Source organism: Lycium barbarum, chromosome 2 (genome assembly GCF_019175385.1).
Source record: "Lycium barbarum isolate Lr01 chromosome 2, ASM1917538v2, whole genome shotgun sequence".
Classification (NCBI taxonomy): Eukaryota; Viridiplantae; Streptophyta; class Magnoliopsida; order Solanales; family Solanaceae; genus Lycium; species Lycium barbarum.
Genome location: NC_083338.1, coordinates 141,489,133 through 141,512,422, shown reverse-complemented (window position 1 = coordinate 141,512,422; position 23,290 = coordinate 141,489,133). Strand labels below are relative to the sequence as shown.

The 23,290-nt window shown below is 32.7% G+C and overlaps 2 protein-coding genes across 2 annotated transcripts; one reads left to right on the top strand and one right to left on the bottom strand.

Annotated features, from left to right (window-relative positions):
• Positions 1–5,547: 5,547 nt before the first annotated feature.
• Positions 5,548–17,468, top strand: LOC132627664 (oligopeptide transporter 4-like). Its single transcript, XM_060343136.1, has 6 exons — positions 5,548–6,148; positions 13,281–13,378; positions 14,568–15,167; positions 15,593–15,845; positions 15,948–16,130; positions 16,748–17,468. Exons 1-6 carry the CDS (start codon positions 5,633–5,635, stop codon positions 17,360–17,362), a joined length of 2,265 nt encoding a protein of 754 aa, XP_060199119.1. The 5' UTR covers positions 5,548–5,632; the 3' UTR covers positions 17,363–17,468.
• Positions 17,354–21,844, bottom strand: LOC132627665 (oligopeptide transporter 4-like). Its single transcript, XM_060343137.1, has 6 exons — positions 21,157–21,844; positions 20,645–20,742; positions 19,621–20,184; positions 19,151–19,403; positions 18,865–19,047; positions 17,354–18,479 (listed from the first exon to the last, which is right to left on the bottom strand). The coding sequence occupies exons 1-6, from the start codon at positions 21,676–21,678 to the stop codon at positions 17,862–17,864; spliced, it is 2,238 nt and encodes a 745-aa protein (XP_060199120.1). The 5' UTR covers positions 21,679–21,844; the 3' UTR covers positions 17,354–17,861.
• Between the last annotated feature and the right edge of the window lie 1,446 nt (positions 21,845–23,290).

Here is a 23,290-nt window from a genome sequence, read left to right as displayed (position 1 = left end):
AAAGAAGGAATATGGGTTCATATTAATTTTAAAATGTCAAAGCACATAGTTGTCTGTTCAAATCGTAAGGATTATTTCCAACATCTCACCACAAAGCTTCCATTTTTGCTGAGTTTTCAACTCGAAGAATTAGAATTTGGTCCAAAAATCGAGTCTAATGATTTGCTATTGACTTGAATGTTGGGTTTTATGTTTCACCGGAGAGAAGAATCCAAGTCTTCGACACTAACAATTGCGATGGGCTGGAGAAGAGGTTGTTAGGCCAGACACACACAGACACATCTTTTTTTCTTTCAATTTTAGATTTTGGCCCTTTTCTTTTCTTTGTTGCTACCTTAGCTACTAATTGATTTGCTCTATCATGTCACCGGCGAGTAAATATCACGCTCTCTAGTTTGTTTAGAATTGTCAAATTTGTGTTCAAATGACACTTTTAATTAGTAGATATCATGTGTTCAATAGGAACAAGTCTAATATAGATGTTTAAGTGGAAAATTCAATCAAGTTTACGGGGCTACATATGTATTCAACCAAAACTTATTCACTCTATCTTTAATAAAGGCATGACATGCATGTATCTTTCATATGTATTTTTATAAATAATCATGACAGAGTAATGCGGAGTATATATTATCACCTCAATTAACCGCTTTATTATAATAAAATTGATATTGTCTAATATAAACACCGCATGCGAGTAACATTTTTTGAGCAATAAGCAAATCATGAAAGTCTCAAACTCTTTCTATGTGAGCGTGTGAGCAATTTTTGACGATGCTAGCTTGTTGCTCATTCCAAGCTCTATACATTATTACCGCATGAGTATTCTCCATAATATTACTCCCTCAACATTTACTATAACAATTGGTTGTAGTAATAACTATTTTAAAATAATAAAGTTAATTAATCTGATAGTTAAAAGAAACTGGTAATATATAGGAGTAAAAATTAAAACTATTTTTAAAGTAGACTAGTTCTTCTCGAATCTGGACGTTGGGTCTTAAATTTTTACATAAAGATTTGATGAGAGAGGTCGAATTTTAAGGGAAAACCCATGTTAGGTTTAGAAGAATAATGCAGGATTCAGGGGTCAAACAAATAGATTCTGAAAACACACATCTCTAGAAAAACACGACTATCAAAGAAGATTAAGCTGAATTTAGAACAAGTAGCATGAGTTGTCTATGTCAAAATGTATACCTGTGAAAACCAGATCAAGTTATCCAATGAGTGGGGGCGTTTGTCTCCGCACAAACAAATTGTATTCAGATTCACGTTTCATTGACCACATTTCTGAACCTTGTAATATCAAAGCTAAGAATTCCAATGACGTACCACAGGAATATAATATACAGGCCAAATATATCGGGCCTCATGAACTTATCACCGAATTTTATTTAGACACTTAAATCACAATTTGTTTCGATTGAGCTCCTTAATACATAATAAAGTGTCTTTTTCAGACACTATCAATTCAAAACATTGGAAATTTTTTTAGGCATGTTTTCAAGTGGTCATTACATAGTAAGTAATCACTCCAAATGTCACACCCCTTATTTATATACGTACTAGTCTCAATAAAACATAAAATCTCAAACTTGTTCTAATTGATATTTATGCATATAACTAAAGCAGATGACATATTTAGTGATTAACTTATCTAAGTAATATATACTTAAGAGCATGAGAAAAAAATCCAAATTTTGAGTCTACAGTGTATGAATAATTTTTTTGTGCTCATCAATTGAAACATACCGTATTTCGAAAGTTAAAATAAAATTTAGTGAGAAATTTAAGGGGTTATATATGTGTTCTGTCAGAATTGATACATTGGGTTCGTTGATCAAGAAACACAAAAGAGAACAAAAGAAAAGACAGTCGCCGGTTTTTGGGAATTGTCATAAGAACTAAGAAGACAAGTTCGGGACGATCATTATTTTGGTACTGTTTATTTATCTTGGTATTATTTAAGCATTTACTAATACTATCTCAAACACAACTACATAAGTCAAATTCATTGTATTAATAATTGAAGCTCCCCCAACCTGGAATCTGTAGAATGTAGATATCATTAGGCCCTTTTTTCCTTTTGTTTTTCGTGTACGGTACTCGTATTGGATCGGAGCCCTACTAAATTTGGATTGCGCCGCGCATTGCAGGGCCCATTTTGAGGACAGCGGTCCCACCAAGTTTTTTTCATTCCTAGGCTTGAACTCCAATCCTCTTGTTAAGGGTGTAGCGACCCAACCAACTACCACAACCCATGTTGGTTTATTAGGCCGTTTAAAGTGGATAGGAATACGACTTATTATACACACATATTCGAGTCAAAGTTAGAGTTCACTGATATTGAACCGTCCAAGTAGTGCGAAATTAGGATTTTTTAAGGTTGTGGATGTTCAACTTTCTTTAACCTGAGTGAAAAATTGAAAAAAAAAAAAAAAAGTACCTGACGGTGGAAACCTAGAAAAAGAACTCTAAAAGTTAAAGCCACCACGAACTGATTGATTTTTAATTGGGGTTGTGGGTGGGGGGGGGGGGGGGGGGGGGGGGGGGAGAAGAAGAACAAAAGAACGAAAACAATGCGACAGCGGCCAGATCGACGCCTACTTGAGAGGAAGACTTATGTCATACCGTCAAATGTCTATGCTGTAAAATTTTATGCGACAATTAATATTTACTGTTTCTAAATTCTAACCTCAGTTGAAAAATATCGTAGGTCGATGTCTTGATATTTGTAGGACACTATAAGGTTAGATTTAGGCCTCATTTGTTTGCACTTAGTAAAGGTTTGAATCTGAATAGTTCAGACGTTAGGCCATTGAGTGTATTTGTTAACATTAAGATCTAAGCACTTATTAGTTCTGAATATGTCTTAATCATTAAGATTTTGAATTAAGTCTTAATTTCATTAAGAGGTATTTTTGTTTGAATAATTTATACCACTAGCTCTACCCTAACCGCCAACCCCACCCCACTCTCAATCCCACTCACCGCCACTCCTCACCACCCACCCCACCGCCCCACCTTTACCCAAACCACCCACCCCCACCCCCACCCCACCCCTCACTACCCATCACCCACCCCACCTCCACCCCCACACCCCAACCCTCCATCACTACCCACTACCCCATCACCACCCCTACCTTCAACCCCCCCCCCCCCCTTTCCACCTCTACTCCCTAACCCTCCAACCCTCTACTCCCCCCCCCCCCCCAAAACCACTCACCCATCCCCACTACAACACATCTCCACCATTATTAGCACAAATAACTATTTCATTTTTTTTATCAAATAATATTTTATTTTATTAAATTATTAGTTACTTTTTTATTTGAATTATATATTTATTGTGGGTAAATAAATATATTATGCACATTCAGATGTTGAAAAACAAACAGTCTTAATCATTCAATGTTCAGACTTAAAGACAACACCTTAATCATTTAGATGTGCATTCAGATTCAGACGTCTTAATCTTAATGAAAATAAATGAGGTCTTAGTCGAGAGTGGGTTATAAAGAAAAGTTGAATTAATGCCTCATAATGACCGCGGAAAATAAGAGATGCTTTGTTGGACCAACTGTTCATTTGACTTTGAAATATAAACCAGTACGGGATGTAAGCAATTGGCTGATGAACAAAGGGCTTAGTATTATTGCACCGCAAAATCTGTTGGTTTCTTACGAGGAACTTTGCCATCTTACACAAAGTCAGACAGTTATTTGAAGCGACAAAGATTTTCTAGTTCCAATGTCCTTTAAGAAGGTCAAGACTAAATTTGAAAATAAAAGTTTATCCTAACTAATCTAGTTTAAAACAAATACATGATTGATATTACACCCCATATAGCAATTTTAATGTTAACATAAACCAAAATATTTACCAATGGAAGTATATCTACTAAATAATTGTGTCATCATTTAATCTCGTTGTTCACTAACCAAACGATCCCTCATTACTTTATTCCTTCTTATACATGGCTAATTGGAAAATCTTGTATTTTACATATTCATAATATTGAGTCCTTGAGTCAAATATTATTTGACTCTGACCTGTTTTGGAAAAAGTTAAAGGTATTACGAATCGTATGGACTTTATTCTTTCTTGTAGTATAGTTTTACATGGCCACATTTATTTTCTTTAATCAGCTAAATCTTTAGTGTTTAAAAAAATTAACTTAAAAAATGTCATTCTCTTAATTGATAAGGTGATATATACCTAGTCGATCGTTTCACTTAAGGAAAGATCATGTCATTTGATCTCCATAATTTAATTAATATATCGCCTAGAAAATATCATACCACACAATTGAAAGGAACAAGATTGACAAAAGAGCTAAGGCTGAACGAATACGTCACAATTTCCCTCTAAATCAACGCCTATTTTGGACACATTTCTTCCCTACCTTTGGCCAAGAGGTTGTTAATAACCTTTCTGTCATTCCATTTCCCTGTTTCTTTTTTATTCTCAACCATCTTCCACAAAGAGCCTGCTACTCGGAGTTCACTAAGTTCGATAACAATTAGTGACATGCATGTTTCATGCAACTACGTAAAACATAGTATTAAGAATTCTTTTCTTTATTTATGTGTAGTCGTGAAAAAAAAGCGCACAAACTCAGCATCCGTGCCACCCCCAAACCCAAATTGGCAATACAACATTATTAATTCAGCATAACTCAGTAGCTTAAATATAGACCTTGTATTAATATTAGTAACTCAATATGTGCAAAATAATTTATCAAGAACCTAGCTAATAACTTATTTATTTTTAGTAATAGAGCCCATAAATTCAAAATTAAGCCTAGGTTTTGCCCCTGCTTTCAACGAGTGGATTCAATGCAAAAACTCAGAATCAGTTTTCTGCAAGAACAATAAATGTGTCGATAAATATTACTCCTACTGTATTATTAAGAAGTGATACTATTTTGTTTCAAAAAAATAATTTAGTCCAGTGTTTAAAGGCACTTTTAGTGAAAAAGATTCCAAAAAAGGTGTCAACTGTTGAACATCATCTTAGGTTCTTTTCTTTTTTTAAAAATATCTTTTATTTGCCAAGCTGGTTACTCTTTTGGAGCATTGACCAATAAAGTTACCCCTAGAGTTTAACCATATTTTGACTTTTTCGATTGCTCTAAAGAGGAATAGTACAAAATATATAATATTGGGAGAAGTTGTATAAGTTTCGTTCTTTGGATTATGCACCCAACAAGATATTCTCCATGAAAAAAATTGCATGAAATATAGCATTTTTGGAGTTCTCATATAAATTTTAAATATTTAAATTTAATTTTAAAATATTAATAAGCTGATCATACAACTTAACTTCAAACATTAATCAAATAATCTCTCAAAAAATAAAAAATGACATAATAATCAAGACGGATAAATAATACGGTATGTTAAAGCTAACGATGGAAGGTCATCAATCAACTAGCACCAATTTAATCATTACCCAATCTTGCAAGTTGCAAATTGCAAAAAATAACCAATACCAAATTTTTGTATGTACCCTCTATAAAGTAACATCCCATTTCCCTCATTCTTGCCTACTTCTATCCACAATCCACATACAATTCCCTCCCTACACTCTTTTCTTTTCCTCTCTATTTTTCTCCATTTTTCCCAAAATGGGAACAGTGGAAATAGAATCCCCAACAACCAAATTACAGCAAAAACAAGAAGATATAAACGAAGATGAACTCTCACCTATAGAAGAAGTCCGTTTAACCGTACCCAACACAGATGACCCGACCCTACCCGTATGGACTTTTCGAATGTGGATCCTTGGTTTACTCTCTTGCATTCTCCTTTCATTTCTTAACCAATTCTTCTCTTACAGAAAAGAACCGCTTATTATTACACAAATAACCGTTCAAGTTGCTACTCTACCCATTGGTCAGTTCATGGCAGCTGTATTACCTACTACTAAGTTTCGGATCCTTGGGTTCGGGTCAAGAGAGTTTTCACTTAACCCGGGTCCGTTTAACATGAAGGAACATGTACTTATTACTATTTTTGCAAATGCTGGGTATGCTTTTGGAAATGGGTCTGCTTATGCTGTTGGAATTGTTAATATTATTAAAGCTTTTTATGGAAGGAGTATTTCTTTTGGTGCTAGTTGGCTTCTGATCATTACTACACAGGTTTAATAATTTTCTTCTTTCTGTATTATCTACTTTAATTTCATATTATGTACTCTGTTTTTCTGCTAAGTAAATGAAAAACTAACGACATAATTAGAAGAAATGTAGTAAAAGATGAAAATTTAGTTAGGTAATTTGGGTCATGACAGCAAAAAATGAACGTTGTTGTCTTGTTGAGGAGACACTGGCACTGAAATTTTTTATTGCCGGAGAGGCAAACCACGTCAAGCTGTTGTTTGACACATGGAGCTGTGGACCCCACCCTCCCGCACTACACTCTCTCTCCACGCCCCTATTCTCTTCTCTACTTTTTTTTTTTTTTTTTTTAATTTACTTCTTTCTCTCTTTCTCTTTCTAATCTCCTTCCCCAAAATACTCTTATCATTTCTCTTTCATTGTTTTCCTCCGTGAAAAGAAAATTGAATTTTTCTCCTCTTCAATTATTTATTTCCCTTCTAATTTAGAAAATGAGAACCTGTTAATTTATAAGGTGCTTAACCAAAGAAATGAAAAAGTCTTCCCTAATAGTAGGAAAACAAAAATGAAAAAGAGAAATATCATTAGATTTCTTAAAACACTGAGCCAAACCGATAAAAACCATACAGATGGATATGCATTATATTTGATTTAATTTGATTTAATAATTAAAAATTTGACTACATCAATTTGATTTTTGTTTTAATCAAAAATCGACTTAAACCAACCCATGAAAAAAGTCTACTACATCAATAGATTACCACCTAAACCAAATAATATCAGGTTTTTAAGAATTTAAAACCACAATAAATCAACTCTAAATAATTATCAATTTATTTAATTGATTTGCGATCTGGATCAATTTAATTTTAACCAAATTGTAAACACCCTTAATGCTGACTCATGAAGGTTTGGGAGACACCCTTATATATATATATATATATTTGAATCAAGCACCCTTATAAATCTAACAGGTTTTCATTTTCTTAGTAGAAGGGAAATAAAGAATTGAAGAGGAGAAAAATTCAATTTTCTTTTCAGGGAGGGAAAAAAAAGAAAGAGATATGATAAGAGTACTTGGGGAAGGAGAGTACAGAGGGAGAGAGAGAGAAGTAAAACAAGAAAAGAAAGTAGAGAAGAGAATAGGGGCGTGGAGAGAGAGAGAGTGGTGCTGGAGGGTGGGTCCACAGACGAGGGAATATTGAGCCCGTTTGGATTGGCTTATAAGTTGTTTTCAGTTTTTTTGAGTGTTTGATTGGCCAGCTTAAAGTCATTTTGTGCTTAAAATAAGCTCAAAAAAATAATTGGGCCCATTTGACTTAGCTTATCTAAAGCATTTTATAAGCTGAAAACAGCTTATAAGCCAAAAAAAATAAATTAGACTACCCAACTTATTTTTTTTTAGCTTATAAGCTGCAAACAGTTTATAGGCATAAATCCATCCAAACAGGCTCATTATTGAGCATAACTTGGAAGCCGTTAGGCCCATAGATTTTTTAAAATAAAATTAAAAATATTATTGATTATACAGTCTATTGATTTTTCGATTAATTTTTGAAGACGAGTCATAACTAGTTTTTCAGCAAAAAAAAGATTTTCCCTCGTAAAACTTCACTCACATACAACTGTTTTTCAAGTTGTTATATATATGTTCAAACACCACTTTAACTTTTAAATAATGTATTATTTTTCAACTTTAATTTAATTTAATTTTTTCAAATCTCGACCAAATCTATGTCCAAATGCCTATTTAATTACGTTTTGGTTTATTGTATCTTGTCAAGTATGATTGAATATAGTACTATTTTATTGTAGCTATAACCGATAGCGTGAATTTTGACATGCTAGATTCCTTTCTTCCTTCTTTATAAATTTCAAACTTCACTCATTTTTAATTAAAATCTTTTGTCAAATTCTCCCTAATTTCTTCTATCATTATTCTTATGAACTTTTTTCATTTTATTAAAAGAGGTCAAACCTCCTCCTTTTCAGAGGACTATGATAAGTAATTCCTCCTGATAAAAAAAAATGTCCACATAGCCTTTTTTCTTGGGTAAAAAAAATGTACACTTATTAAATTAAGAAACAATTAACCTTATCTTTTCATATTTTTCCATATTAAGTGTTATGTGATCAAATCACAATGCATATTTAATTAAGGGTAGTTTAGTCAATTTACATATTTATTTTTTGGAGTTAGTAATTTTTTAAGTGGTGTACAAATGGCTTAGTGGACTTTTTTTTGATCTAGAGGGGGTAACACTTTATATATTGAGATGTTTTATCTTTGGGTGCTGCTATTTGGCACAACCCAAAATGGCATAACTTGGTACAACCCTATTAAAAAGTCCTAGTTACTCTTAATGAAGATTTGGCTCCAATAAGTGCTATTTCCCTCTAAAGTTTTTCCCTTCAAGACAAAACAATTATTACACGTAACATGCTTAAGCTTTTCATTCTTCCAATACCTAGAATCCATAAATTTATCTCCCTCTAGTGTTTTTATATATTTTATACATACATAGCATGGACCTAGAAAGCTTTTTTGGTAGGCTTCTTAGCTATCATTTGTTTTTGTTTGTTGTTTTAAGACTCTTTTGTTTTACGTTTCTTTTTGTTTGATTTCTAATAAAATATCCACTAAGTCTACTTAGTGGTTTGTTTAAAAAAAAGAAAAAAATTATACATACACCTAATTTAGTTATTTGGTCAACTTATATATACGGTCTATCAATACAAACTACAAGTTAATGTACCCTATAAATATCGTTTAAACAATATTAAAAAAAAAGTCCTAAATTACATACAAAAATTGTCTAATTTTTTGACGAAATTGCATTTATTTTATATAATAAATGATTGAATTGAATCAAAATTTAGTAAAAATATTTACTCAATCCTATATAATATTTAGCTAAATTGAAGTAATTCAACATTTCAATTACAGTCAATCATAGTGTTGATTGCTTGTTTCATCCAATTTTTGTCATTTTTTTTTAAATTGATTGAATTAAATTAAAACTTGCTAATTGTTCCTCAATTATATGTAATACTTATCTAAATTCTTGCTAGAATAAATCTTTAATCCAAAGTCAACAATAGTGTGACTACTTGTTAAACCCACTATTTAAAAAAAAAATGATTGAAGTAAATCGAAATTTGCTAATTGTTATTCAATTCTATCTAATACTTAGCTAAATTGAGATAATTCAATGTTTCCATTAACGTCAACTCGGTGTTGACTAATTGTTACATTCACTATTTTTTTTATTTTCTTAAATTAATTTAATTAAATCAGCACTTACAAAATATTTATTCGATCCAATCCTATCTAATGCTCAACAAATTGAGATAATTCAATGTTTTAATTAAAGCCAATCACAATGTCAACTACTTGTTACATTCATTTTTTTTTTTTAAAGTTGATTGAATTAAATTAAAAGCCGATAACTATTACTTAATCATATCTAATACTTAGCTAATTTGAGATAATTTAATATTTCAATTAGAGTCAACCATAGTGTTGACTACTTGTTACATCCTTTTTAAAAAAATGATGGAATTAAATCAAAACTCGCTAATTGGTACTCAAATTTATCTAACTCTTAGAAAAACTAAGATAATTCAACATTTCAGTTAAAGTCAATCATAGTGTTTGACTACTTGTCATATCCACTTATTTTATATAAAATAAAAAATGATTGAATTGAATCAACATTTGGGAAAACTTTTACTTAACAATGGTTAATGCTTAGCTAAATTGAGAAAATTCAACTTCAATTAAAGTCAATCATAGTGTTGACTACTTGTTACGTCTCTTTGTATCGTTTCAGTTTTATCGAATGTCTACGAAGAGACACCACTTGTTACATCGTCTATTAAAAAAAATTGAATTAAATCAAAACTTGCTAATTGTTAGTCAATCCTATCTAATGCTTAACTAAACTGAGATAATTTAATATTGCAATTAAAGTCAACCATAGTGTTGACTACTTGTTACATCCATATTTTTAAAAAATAATTGACTTAAATCAAAACTTGTTAATTGTTACTCAATCATATCTAATACTTTCCTAAATTGAGATAATTAAATATTCCAATCAAAGTCAACCATTATCATAGTGTTAACTCTCGTAACATCCACTATTTTTGTTTAAATTGAATGAATTAGATATGAACTTGCTAATTGTCACTCAATTCTATTTAATAATTAACTAATTGAGATAATTCATATTTCAATTAAAGTCAACGATAGTATTTACTACTTATTACATCTACTTTTTTTTAATTGATTGAATTAAATCAAAAGTTGCTAATTGTTACTCAATCCTGTACTTAGCTAAATTGAAGTAATTCAATTGTTCAATTAAAATCAATCATAGTGTTGACTACTTGTTACATACACCATTTTATTGATTGAATTGGATCTAAACTTACTAATTGCTACTCAATTCTATCGAACTTAGTTAAATTGAGATAATTTTTATGTTTTAATTAAAGTTAATCATATTGTTGATGACTTGTTACATTCATTATTTTTTAGAGTGATTAAATTAGATCAAAACTTGTCAATTGTTACTCAATTTTATTTAATACTTGACTAATTGAGATAACTCAATTTTTCAATTAAAGTCAACCATATATTGACTACTTGTTGCGTCTACTTTTTTATTAAAAAAATTGATTGAATTAAACTAAGAGTTGCTAATTGTTACTCAATCCTATATAATGCTTAGCTAAATTGAAGTAATCCAATATTTCAATTAAAACCAACCATAGTGTTGACTACTTGCTACAACTACATTTTTTGTTTAAATTGATTGAATTAGATCTAAACTTGGTCACTGTTACTCAATTCTATTTTATACTTATCTAATTGAGATAATTCAATGTTCCAATTAAAGTCAATTATAATATTGACTATTTGTTACATCTACTTTTAAGAAAAAAAATTGATTGAATTAAATTAGAAGTTGCAAATTGTTATTCAATCCTATATAATACTTAGCTAAATTGAAGGAATTCAATGTTTTAATGAAAGTAGACCATAGTGTTGACTACTTGTTACATCCTTTATTTTTGTTTAAGTTAATTGATTTAGATCTAAACTTGTTAATTTCTACTCAGTTCTATTTAATACTTAACTAATTGAGATAATTCTATGTTTCAATTAAAGTCAGTCATAGTATTGACTACTTGCTATATCTACTTTTAAAAAATGATTGAATTAAATCAAAAGTTGCTAATTGTTATTCAATCTTATATAATACTTAGCTAAATTGAAGCAATTCAATATTTCAATTAAAGTTAATCATAATATTGACTACCTGTTACATCCACTATTTTATTGATTGAATTAGATATAAACTTACTAATTGCTAGTCAATTCTATATAAGACTCAGCTAAATTACGATAATTCATTGTTTCAATTAAAGTCAACCGTAGTGTTGACTACTTTTTACATCCACTCTTTGAAAAAAAAAATTGATTGAATTAGATCTAAAGTTGCTCATTGTTACTTTTTTCCATTTAATACATAACTAATCGAGATAATTCAATGTTTCAGTTAAAGTCAATCATAGTACTGACTACTAATTACATTTTCTTTTTTCTTTTAAAATTGATAGAATTAAATCAAAAGCTGCTAATTGTTAGTCAATCTTATATAATACTTAGGTGAATTGAAGCAATTCAATATTCCAATCAAAGTCAATCATAGTGTTGAGTACTTGTTACATCCATTGCTTTATTGATTAAATTAGATCTAAATTTACTAATTGCTACTTAATTATATCTAATACTTAGGTAAGTTGAGATAATTTAATGTTTCAATTAAAGTCAACCATAATTTTGACAAACTCTTACATCCATTTTTTTTGTTTTTTTTTTTGATGAAATTGAATCAATAGTTATCAACTTGTTTTACGTAATCTTATATAATACTTAGCTAAATTGAATCAATCCTATATTTCAATTAAAGTCAACCATAGTGTTTGAACACTTATTACATCCACATTTTTTTTAAAGTTATTGAATTAAATCAAAACTTCCTAATTATTACTCAATTATAGCTAATTTTAGCTAAATTGCGATAATTTAATGTTTTAGTTAAAGTCAACTAGCTGTGGCAGCAATGGCTACGCCTCAAGCCTCCGTGTAGAGAGAGAAGAGAATGTTAGGTTTTAGATTAGATTATGTTCTAGTTGATTCATTTTTTCGTCCCAACCATAGTGTTGACTACTTGTTACATACATTTTTTTTTTAAATTGACGAAATTAAATCAACTCTTAGCAATTTTTTTTTACTCAATCCTAATCTAATCTTAGTTAATTTGCACTAATTCAATTTTGAATCGACCCATAAAACAAAACAGGCAAAAACATCAATTTCCCCCCCAAAAAAAAAAACAAACAATTTTAATCAGAATAAAAAAAAAAGCGAAATCGATACCCTTCTATTATATTGAAAACCATCAGTCTTATTAGCCGGTACAAAGTTAGTGAGAAAAATCTGATTACCGCCACGATTATTATAAGAAGGAAGAAAAAATCCCTTAGCCATTGGATTGAGCTTGAATTTTTTCAACATGTCAACAATATGTTGCATATGATAATTATATGATTTATCCAATGAAGATATTTTTCGAGTCGTATTTAAAAAAAAAAATAGGCATGTAAATATGTACTTTTTTTTTTTGATTCCTCTTACTTTTTATTACTATAATTATGTACTTGGAATAGGTGTATTCCACATTTTTCTTGTTAAATGTTATTGGGAAGAAAAAGTAATTAATTATGGTCTTCAAGAAAGAGAGAGTAAAATTTGAATTATTTTGAATTTTCCCTCTAACTTTTTAGGAAGAGTATCAATGGAATAGAAAAAAGAGAAATTTACTGGTACACTCTCAAATGCCATGTGAAATTACATTAATACCCCTAAAAAAGTGGAATTGTGCCAAGTTATGCCATTTGTGATTGTGCCAAATATATTTACCCTTTATCTTTTTATTCATTTGTCATTTTAAAAGCAAAATATTGATAGTTGTATCGGTCCAATTTATACAAGTGTTTACATAACTTGGCTTTTCGTATTCCTTCGGTAAATGGAGTACTAAATATTGATGACTCATGTGCACGTAATTGTGGATTTTGGCAGGTTTTGGGATACGGTTGGGCTGGGCTTTTAAGGAAATACGTAGTTGAGCCGGCACATATGTGGTGGCCCAGTACACTTGTTCAGATCTCACTTTTTCGGTGCGTTTTTCTTTCTTTACATACTTTTTTTTTTTTTTAATAATTTATACTTATCCAATAAAATAATTACAAGCTGCAAATTGCAATATGATAATGTCACACTTTTATTTCTTCTTAGTTGAAAATTATTGTGGATTGAGAATCTTATTCTGAAACCTTTTTCATATAATCGTTGTTTTCTAAAATTATTATTATTATTATTATTATTTTGAATAGTTAGCCAATTGTCTTCGGTTTAATCGAACACGAATATCTTCGGAGAAAAGAATTCCCACAAAAAAAAACAGAAAAGCTAGAGGGAAAATTAAAGAAGAAATTAAAAAGTTTGTACCCTAAACCAATGCACCTTACTGATTAATTTAATTTCATAGCTTATCAGGATATGTAGCTTGTTGTTGAGTCCAATTGTATTGTATTTTCTTAAATGGAGTGGTGAAAAAAGGGCGAAAAAGGGCGAAAAAGCGTGATATAGTAATACAAAACTTAGTTTTCAATGTTGTCTGTGTCTTTATGGTGAACTATCTCTTTCCAATTATTAGATATTGACAATCACTTGAAAATAAAGAAAAAAACAAGATGCTGACAATCACTAACTGGGCCATGAATTATGATAACTGATAAGTTGTCTACACTTTTGCATGCGATTCGAAAAACAAACCAAAAAGAAAATACCATAAGGCCTATGAACTTTTCTCCTTGCCATACATGACTTATGGACACAATCATATATAGTGTCATCTAATTTTAAATTATTTTTCTTTTTGTCTTCTAAGGTTCCTTGTATTGGTTGTTTTATTCAAGAAAAAATTGTAAGACACATATAAAATATAAAAATTTATTATATACACATATATAATACGCGTCATAACTCATATACAAGAGTTTAGATGGTGATTTAGTTTATTTATCAAGTTTACATCATTAAGGACCAGATTAGAAAAGTAAATGGTATTTACTAACTCATGTTACCACCATGTCATTCATAAATAAATGAAACTCATGCTGATTTTGCATCACCGATCAACATATGGATAAAATCTCTGCTTTGAATTTGGAAAAATTTGTAAAATGAAAATAATAAGCAAGTCGATGATGTATGAAAGGGTATGCAGTGTTTATATAGTACAGTAATATTTTTGAGTAGTTATTTAGCTAACAAGCACTCTTGACAAAGTGATTAATTTTACAGGGCACTACATGAAAAAGAGGAAGATGACAATGAAATTGTGAATGGCAATGGAAAAAAGCGGCCTATGTCCCGTGCAAAGTTCTTTGTGATAGCATTAGTATGCAGTTTTTCATGGTACATATTCCCCGGTTATATATTCCAAGCCCTATCAAGTATTTCATGGGTATGTTGGGCATATCCAAACTCCGTCACAGCTCAACAAATCGGATCAGGTCTAAATGGCCTAGGAGTCGGGGCGTTTACGTTAGACTGGGCCACTGTAGCTTCATTCTTATTCAGTCCTCTTATTTGTCCATTCTTTGCAATAGCCAATGTCTTTGTTGGCTATGCCTTGATAATGTATGTAGTGATTCCTATATCCTACTGGGGGTTCAATGTCTACAATGCCAAAAACTTCCCTTTATATTCCTCTGACTTGTTCACTGCACAAGGTCAGGAGTATAACATAACACGGATTGTGAATAACCAATTTAATATAGATCTAGCCGAGTACAAGAAGCAAGGGAGAATAAACCTGAGCCTTTTCTTTACTCTCACTTATGGATTTGGATTTGCCACCATTGCATCGACTCTTACTCACGTCGCCTTGTTTTATGGAAGGTAATATTCTCCTCATTTTCCTTTCCATAAGCAATTCTACTTGGTTTAAATTTGTGAGCTTTCCTTGGATAATTACCTTTTTGGACCTTCCAAAAAAATAATAGCTGATAAACGTATATGCATTGTATATTTAAGATAAATTTATATAATATACATCTTATATACATATATTATTTATATATAAATATATAATTAGTGTATATGTTTTGTATATTTCAGCTAGCGCCCCTAATTAATTTCAGCTGACGGGCCAAAAATGAAAAACAAAGCCCTTTTTTATATGGTCCAAGCCCAACATTTCACATTTATTGTTAGTATGCACATTAGTCTTGTCGTGGTAGTTTTGTTGGAATTAGATTGTATTTTGCCTCCTATTTTAAGTCGACTGATGAATTTGTGTATGTATGAACCTGTATCTCATGAAGAGAGATTTACCAACGCTATCGAGCTTCCTCAGAGGGAAAGGTTGATGTCCACACGAGGCTGATGAGAAGATACAAAGACATACCCCAGTGGTGGTTTTACTTGCTTCTTCTCGTGACAATTCTGGTATCGCTCGCCCTTACCATCTTCCTGAAGAATGAAGTTCAGATGCCTTTCTGGGGACTCCTCCTCGCAGCTGCACTTGCTTTCATATTCACCCTTCCCATCAGCATCATTACTGCAACCACTAATCAGGTAATTGATCGAAATGCTGATATAGCCTTCTCTTTGATTATCTGATATGGCCGAAAAGTTCCAAACGACTGATTGTTTTTGTGTATTGATTCGTTACATTAGACTCCAGGACTAAACATAATCTCTGAATACATCATGGGGGTGATATATCCTGGAAGACCTATTGCGAATGTGTGCTTCAAGACCTATGGCTATATGAGCATGACACAAGCAATCTCCTTTCTCAGTGATTTCAAGCTTGGTCATTATATGAAGATACCTCCGCGGTCAATGTTTTTAGTTCAGGTACAATTTTATCCATGATCAGTTATGCATAGTTCTAGACATGCTAAATACTTCAACCTAGCTTGTAAATCTGCCACAACCTTCCAAATTCTAAAGTGTTAAAGTTACTAATTTATGGTAGAGAGTGCAAAAGCTCAAAAATGTGAAAATTAAATCAGATGATGCAAAAGTTCGGAAGACACAAAAATACTGTCAGAACCGGAACGTGTAATTGGATATTGTAGTAAATCGATTAGATGCTAGTTGGGAGACCTACGGGTTTCTCCTTAGTGGAAGCGAATCTGCAACAACCATGACTCGTGTCCATCCTCACGAAGCGGATGGGTTCCCTTGCTTCCACAGTTTAAGAACCCTCAAAAGATGTAGAGCGTTTTCTTTGTAAAACTAATCGCAACCGTCATATTAATGTGAAAAACCATCTTTTCCAACACCCATAATGGTGTATTTATATGTTATAGGACAAGTGAATGGGCTAACGGGTTAATTAGCACCCCTTATGGATGGACCCGACGCAATAGCTATTTCCAACAGATATCAAGATGGATTTTAACTCGTACCTTTTCACTAGCGTGGTTCCTTACTTTTAGAATCACCACTTGACGTTCTCTCTGTTCCAGTTTATTGGAACCATAATTGCAGGAACAGTTAACCTAGGCGTCGCATGGTGGCTCTTGGGATCTATTGACAACATATGTCACCAGGATAAATTTTCCAACAGCCCTTGGACTTGCCCCAGTGATCACGTCTTCTTTGATGCATCAGTCATTTGGGGTCTCGTGAGTCCTAAGCGGATATTTGGCCATCTTGGCAATTACTCAGCACTAAACTGGTTCTTTCTTGGAGGAATGCTTGGGCCAGTTATAGTATGGTTACTACACAAATCGTTCCCTAAACAGATGTGGATACCCCTCATTAACCTTCCTGTGCTTCTTGGAGCAACAGCTTTGATGCCACCAGCAACTGCACTAAACTACAATTCTTGGATTTTAGTCGGGACGATTTTCAACTTTTTTGTTTTCAGGTACAGGAAGAAATGGTGGCAGAGGTATAATTATATACTTTCAGCGGCCTTAGATGCCGGAGTTGCATTTATGGCTGTGATGCTCTATTTTAGTGTGGGGATGGAGAATAGAAGCATAAATTGGTGGGGAAATAATGACCCTGAGCATTGTGATGTAGCATCTTGCCCTACAGCAAAGGGCATATCTATTGATGGTTGTCCAACTTTTTAGTTTCTTGTTTTTTTTCTTTTTTTTTTCTTTTACCTATTTTGGTTTACAAAATGTAGGGAAATTGCCCTGTGAAATCGATAAAGAAAGGCGAAGCCACTTATCTTAATTGTTGAATTCTCCCGTATGAACTTGTATATAACTTGTCATTCTTGTATGGTGTATCAATTTGAAGTTTTGCAGACTGGGAAGTAAAGTGCTACTACACTTTGATTTCTGGACTGATTGTCTGATTTCTTTATGAAAATTGGGAGAAATGAATCACTTAATTTAGGTTGTTTGTTCCAATGTGATTGTCTTCTCGTACCCAAATAGGAGTAATATGTTTTCAGAAGACAAAATATATATATAACAGCATAATTAAAATTAAAAATACACACAATAGTTGAAATATCAAACCCATTGTTGTCACATCATATATACATGGCCAAAGACCAAATAATACTTCTAAAAACATTAGCCGAAATTTAACTTTAACAATACTATAAGTAGAGATTAATGATCAAAGCAATGGACAACCATCAACTTGAATTCCTTTGGCAGTTGGACAATTAGCCAAATCACAGTATTCTCCAACATTTCCCCACCAACTGATGTTATCATGATTTGTAAGTCCAAAAAACAGATATATGAAAACTCCCATAAAAGCCAATCCAGCATCCAATGCTGCAGAAAGAACATAATTGTATCTCTGCCACCACTTCTTTCTGTATCGAAAAATGAAGAAATTGAACACAAATCCAACCACAATCCAACTATTGAAATTCAAAGTGTTAGCTGGTGGCATTGCCGCTGTTGCTCCAAGTAATACAGGGATATTTATAAGTTTGATCCAACTATGTTTTGGGAATGATTTGTGCAGTAGCCACACTAATGTTGGAGCTATTGCGCCTCCAAAGAAGAACCAATTTAATGCACCATAGTTTCCTAGAGGGCCGAAAAATCGCTTTGGTCCTACTAAACCCCAGATAACTGATGCATCATAGAAAACATGGTCACCTCTACAAGTCCATGGACTGCCTTTAGGGAGTGAATCCAATTGACATATGTACGGGACTTGTGTTAGCATATTCCACGCCGTTGCCATGTTGATTGTTGAAGCAATGAAGGTTCCAACTAGCTGAAAATGGATAGTAAAATCAGATGTCAGAGAGCAAATTTGAAAAATGAAATCAAAGAAAAAGGATCACTAGTCTGTTTGACCAAGCTTCTGGTAAGCTAAAAGTGCTTATTCTCTTTTAATATGTTTATTTTAGAGAATTGAGGTATTTGACCAAGATTTAAGGAGACAATAGGTAGAAGATGTTGTTCAAGCACAAATGGTTGTTCTAATATTGGTAAAAGTCAAACACAAATTGTTACTCTTTAAAAATACTTTTTCAAGCATTTTTGTCAAAAACCACTTTACATAAGAAGCCGATTTTGGAAATTTTGCCCAACAGGCTATAAATTGGTTCTAAAAGAAAAAAGAAGTCAAGAATTGTTCATTTTTACTAAAGTAATACCTGAACCATAAACATTGATCTCGGAGGAATCTTCATATAATGACCAAGCTTAAAATCTTGGAGAAAAGAAACAGCCTGAGACATGCTAATATAACCATATGTTTTGAAGCAAACATTGGCTATTGGTTTCCCTGGGTATATTAGTCCCATAATATACTCTGTGATGACATTTAGTCCTGGTGCCTGTCATAAAATGGACATACTACGGTTGAGATATTGGGAAAATTAAATTTTGGTTAGTGAAGCGAGTGGGAAAAGGGGCAAATTAAACAAATAATTCATTTACATTGTTTGTTGTGGCTTGAATGATACTTATTGGTAGAGTGAAAATAAGGGCAATCGCGCAAGCGAAAATGAGTGCCCACCATGGTAGCTGAACCTCTGATTTCAAGACAGTGCAGAGTAGGAGGGACAGAGCAAATGAAAGAGCAAGGATCGTGTGGAACCACCATGAAGGAATATCATCATACTTCCTCATAAGCCTTGTATGAATATCTATTTTCCCTTTGTATGAAGCACGAAATCGGCTATATATTTCCCTATTCAATTATAAAAATTTCAACATTAGTCTAGTAAATGTGATCTTTTATACTTGTTATCTATGTTGCTCGGATCCTTGAAAAAATAATGCATTTCTAAAGAATTTGACACTTATGCAATGGCATTGAACGATGCATGCAACATAACTTGTGATCATACATCTTATAGTAACTTGATACAATCAGGTAAGTGCAACCAAATACAATTTTCACTTACTTCCCATTGAACAAGATGACATGTGTAAGGGTAGCGACGATTGTTGCAAAACTGAGCCCATATGAAAGAGCAAACATGATGCTGAGATTTATTCGTCCTTGCTTCTCATATGCAACACTGTCTAACTCAAACTTGTTATTGACAATGGCTGATACATTGTATATCTGCCCATGGGCATCGAATAAATCAGTCGAAAAAAGCGGGAAATTTTTGGCATTGTAGAGGTTAAAACCCCAGTAGGCTACAGGAATCATCATGTAGACTATTATAACATAGCCAGCCCAAATGTTGAGAATGGCAAAAAATGGAGTGACGAGTGGACTGGTTAAGTACACAATGACTGACCAATCAAAAGTGAAAGATAAAATGCCAAGCCCATATTGGCCTGACCCGAGTTGTTGGGCTAAAACTGATTTGGGAAATGCCAAACAGAGCACAGAGATTGTTGACAAAGTTTTGAAGAGGTATCCAGGAATGATGTACCAAGTGAAACTACAAATCATTGCTATTAAAAAGAACTTTCCTCTAGAGTAATTGCCACTGTTGTCTTTCTCATGTAATGCCCTGCAAAATGTCATCAAGAACCATAATTTGTTCTGATATGTATAGATTATTGAATGACAAAAAGAAAATAGAAGCAAAGTAACGAGCAAAGGCGGGGGACAGAGTTTGAAATTTATGTGCTCAAAACTTGATTGTTTAGGTATTGGGTTCGCAATTAAGTATTTGTACATACTTAATGGAAGCTTCTATGCAAAAGCTAGTGGATTTATCTGAACTCACAAGTAATACTCTACCTCCGCCTCTGGTATGAGTATTCAAACTCATGTCTAAATAAAGGGGCAGGTAAAACACTTTTCCTATCATGTTTTACAGATTCTAAGACAGTGTCTACTATTTCATTTTTGAAAAGTGAAATAAGAATATTGGAGTTGATAAAAATACTTAGACCCACTTAAAATTAAAATTTAAGGACTCTTTCACTAGAGGGTGCAATTTTTTTTTTTTACTAGTTCTTAATTACCTGAAAATAGAGACTTGAACAAGGGTAGATGGCCACCACATTTCGGCAGGCTCTACCACATACTTCCTCATGATACCAGCCCAACCATATCCGAGAACCTGAACGATTGTAAAATGTCATCAATACAAATAAAATCACTACATAAAAAACAAGAATTAGTTACGAATTCTATCGGTAAATATCCCCGTAACTAACAAGTTTTTTTTTTTTTTTTTTAATTCGTCCCTAAATTGAATTAACAATGGATATTTGCTATTTAGTGGTAGAAATTATCCATCGCTAATTCCAATTTGTTTGGTACTAACACTCTTTTACATATATTTTAAAAAAAAAATAAAAAAATTAAAGAACTTCTAAATTCATATTTTGCCACACGACACATGCCAGGAGTCACATACGACAATATTGTCAGCTTATTGGTCCAAAATTCTTTTTAATTAACTTTCGTGAATTCCATGTCAAGTCTAATTGTGCCAAACAAATCAAGACACATAACGGATGAAGAAATGAACCTGAGTAGTGATGACAAGGATCCAACCAGCCAAGAAGGAGATTTTCCTGTGATAAAAGACCTTAATAATATCCACAATACCAATAGCATAAGCAGTTCCACCACCAAATCCAGCACCAGCATTAGCAAAAATTGAAATCAATACATGTTCTTTCACGCTAAAAGGACCTGGATTAAGCGAAAATTCGCTTAATCCAAATCCTGGCAAACGGAACTTCCTCGATGGAAGTACCTTTGCCATGAGTCTACCTAATGGTAACGACGCGACTTGTGCAGTTATCATGGTGATAATAAGTGGATTCTGCCTGTAACTGAAGAAAATGTTGATAAATGATAAAAGTGCACAAGAAATAATCCCTAAAAACCACATTCGAAATGTCCATACTGGGACACTAGGATCATCATTTGTTGGTACTGTTAAACGAACTTCTTCAACAGGGGACTGTTCCTCTACTTCACCATCAAATTTCTCCCATATTTCTCCTTTTTCAATGTATGCTAAATCTTTATGATTATTTTCCATGGAGAAAATTTTGTATTTTTTTTTCTTTGGAAATTTGAATGGTTGTATGGTGTTATGAGAAGATATACTTTTTATATATAGACTGTATTAGAGGGATTTAAGAAATCTCTATGGAGTTCATTAATGTTTGCCCAAAAATGGTTATGATTCTGTTTCTTGACGTGAAAATGGGATGGATTCAAAGTTTCAAATGCATAATTGCCTGCTATATATTGTCATGGATACATGCAATTTAATTTATTTTTTGCACCCATTGCCAGCTATAGATGCTTAAGCAAATAAAGTAATATCTTCATGCAGATCAAATAAATTTGTTTCTTTCTTTGAACCGGTTTGTTTCCTTTGATGACATTTACGACGTGAAATCTGTCCATACCTTCTTTTTAAAATTTTATTTTGACACAATTTTGGACAAAATAAAGAAAAACAATGCAAAGTAGGATAATTCCTAAATTATAGCTGTTGAAGATTCCTTTTTTCTTTTTCTGGTACCTCCGGTTTTTTATTTTTATTTTTATTTTTTTAATTCTTTGTCTTTTATCCTTATAGCTAATTTGCATTCTTGCATTACTTGTTTCGTTCTTATCGTAGTAGTTACACTTTCATCTAGATTATTGCTAACAAACTTAATTTCTTCGATTCGCTCGATCCTGGAACCTTTAGACACTTGCTTAGCACTTGTTAAGAGTATTCCTTAACGTTATAAGGGTTACATGACCTCTCTAGGCTTACGTTAGTTTACTTACGACTCAAATAGTGCGAAATTGTTCGAGGTTTAACACACATTTGGCCCCAATTAAATTCGACTTTGTGCCGAAAAATCTCACATTGGGGTAAAGTGCTCCCCAACAGAGGCAACTTGCAATCCACCGTGCGTTGGGCTATGTCGCTGGACTTCGTCTTAGTGTCGTTCGGCATGGGCCTTGCCCTTGGCATGTCACTATGTGTCGGTCTTGCACTTGACAACCCAAAAAAACCTTTAATTGTGACATGTCACTATGTGTCGTCTTAGTGTCGCGACCTTGCCCTTGGGATGTTGCTAATTGTCAGCCTCACACTTGACAACCCAAAAAATCTTTAATTGTGTGACAGGTCACTATGCGTCGTGTTAGTGTCGTTGGGCGTATGCCTAGCATCGGCCTATGTCATTGCCCCAGCGATGCTGGACGTCGGCCTATGTCGTTGAACGCCGGTCTATTTTGATGGCCTATGTTGCTGGACATCGGCCTATGTCATTGGCAGCGGCCTATGTCGTTGTACGAGGCCTAGTGTCCTTTTTCAGCATCTCGATAACACTTTTTGACTTGAATAATTTCCTTTATTATGAGATAAACTCAAATTTTAAAGGAATTGTTTGGACATGACTTCATTATAAACTATTCGGACAGACTAATAAGTCAAGACCGTCTCAACATCATTGGGGGCCTAAAGCCACACTTTAGAGAGAGGCCCCAATTTTTTTTTTTTAAAGGAAAGATCATCATATATATTTTTATTTAAAGTTTACTTTTCTAGCTTTTTTAGATGCAAAGTCATTAATTACTATTCTATAATCGATTTGTTCTAACAATTACTTTTCAATTGATAATATAGCTAATCCTTTCAATCTCTC

Bases quoted from the DNA above. Each gene is read 5' to 3' on its own strand.
- LOC132627664 (XM_060343136.1), top strand. From the start codon at position 5,633: ATGGGAACAGTGGAAATAGAATCCCCAACAACCAAATTACAGCAAAAA. The intron at 6,149-13,280 runs GTTTAATAATTT...GGATTTTGGCAG, and splicing joins TTCTGATCATTACTACACAG to GTTTTGGGATACGGTTGGGC. The intron at 13,379-14,567 runs GTGCGTTTTTCT...TTAATTTTACAG, and splicing joins GTTCAGATCTCACTTTTTCG to GGCACTACATGAAAAAGAGG.
- LOC132627665 (XM_060343137.1), bottom strand. From the start codon at position 21,678: ATGGAAAATAATCATAAAGATTTAGCATACATTGAAAAAGGAGAAATA. The intron at 19,048-19,150 runs GTAAATGAATTA...ATTTTATGACAG, and splicing joins TTCAAGCCACAACAAACAAT to GCACCAGGACTAAATGTCAT. The intron at 18,480-18,864 runs GTATTACTTTAG...ATCCATTTTCAG, and splicing joins GATCAATGTTTATGGTTCAG to CTAGTTGGAACCTTCATTGC.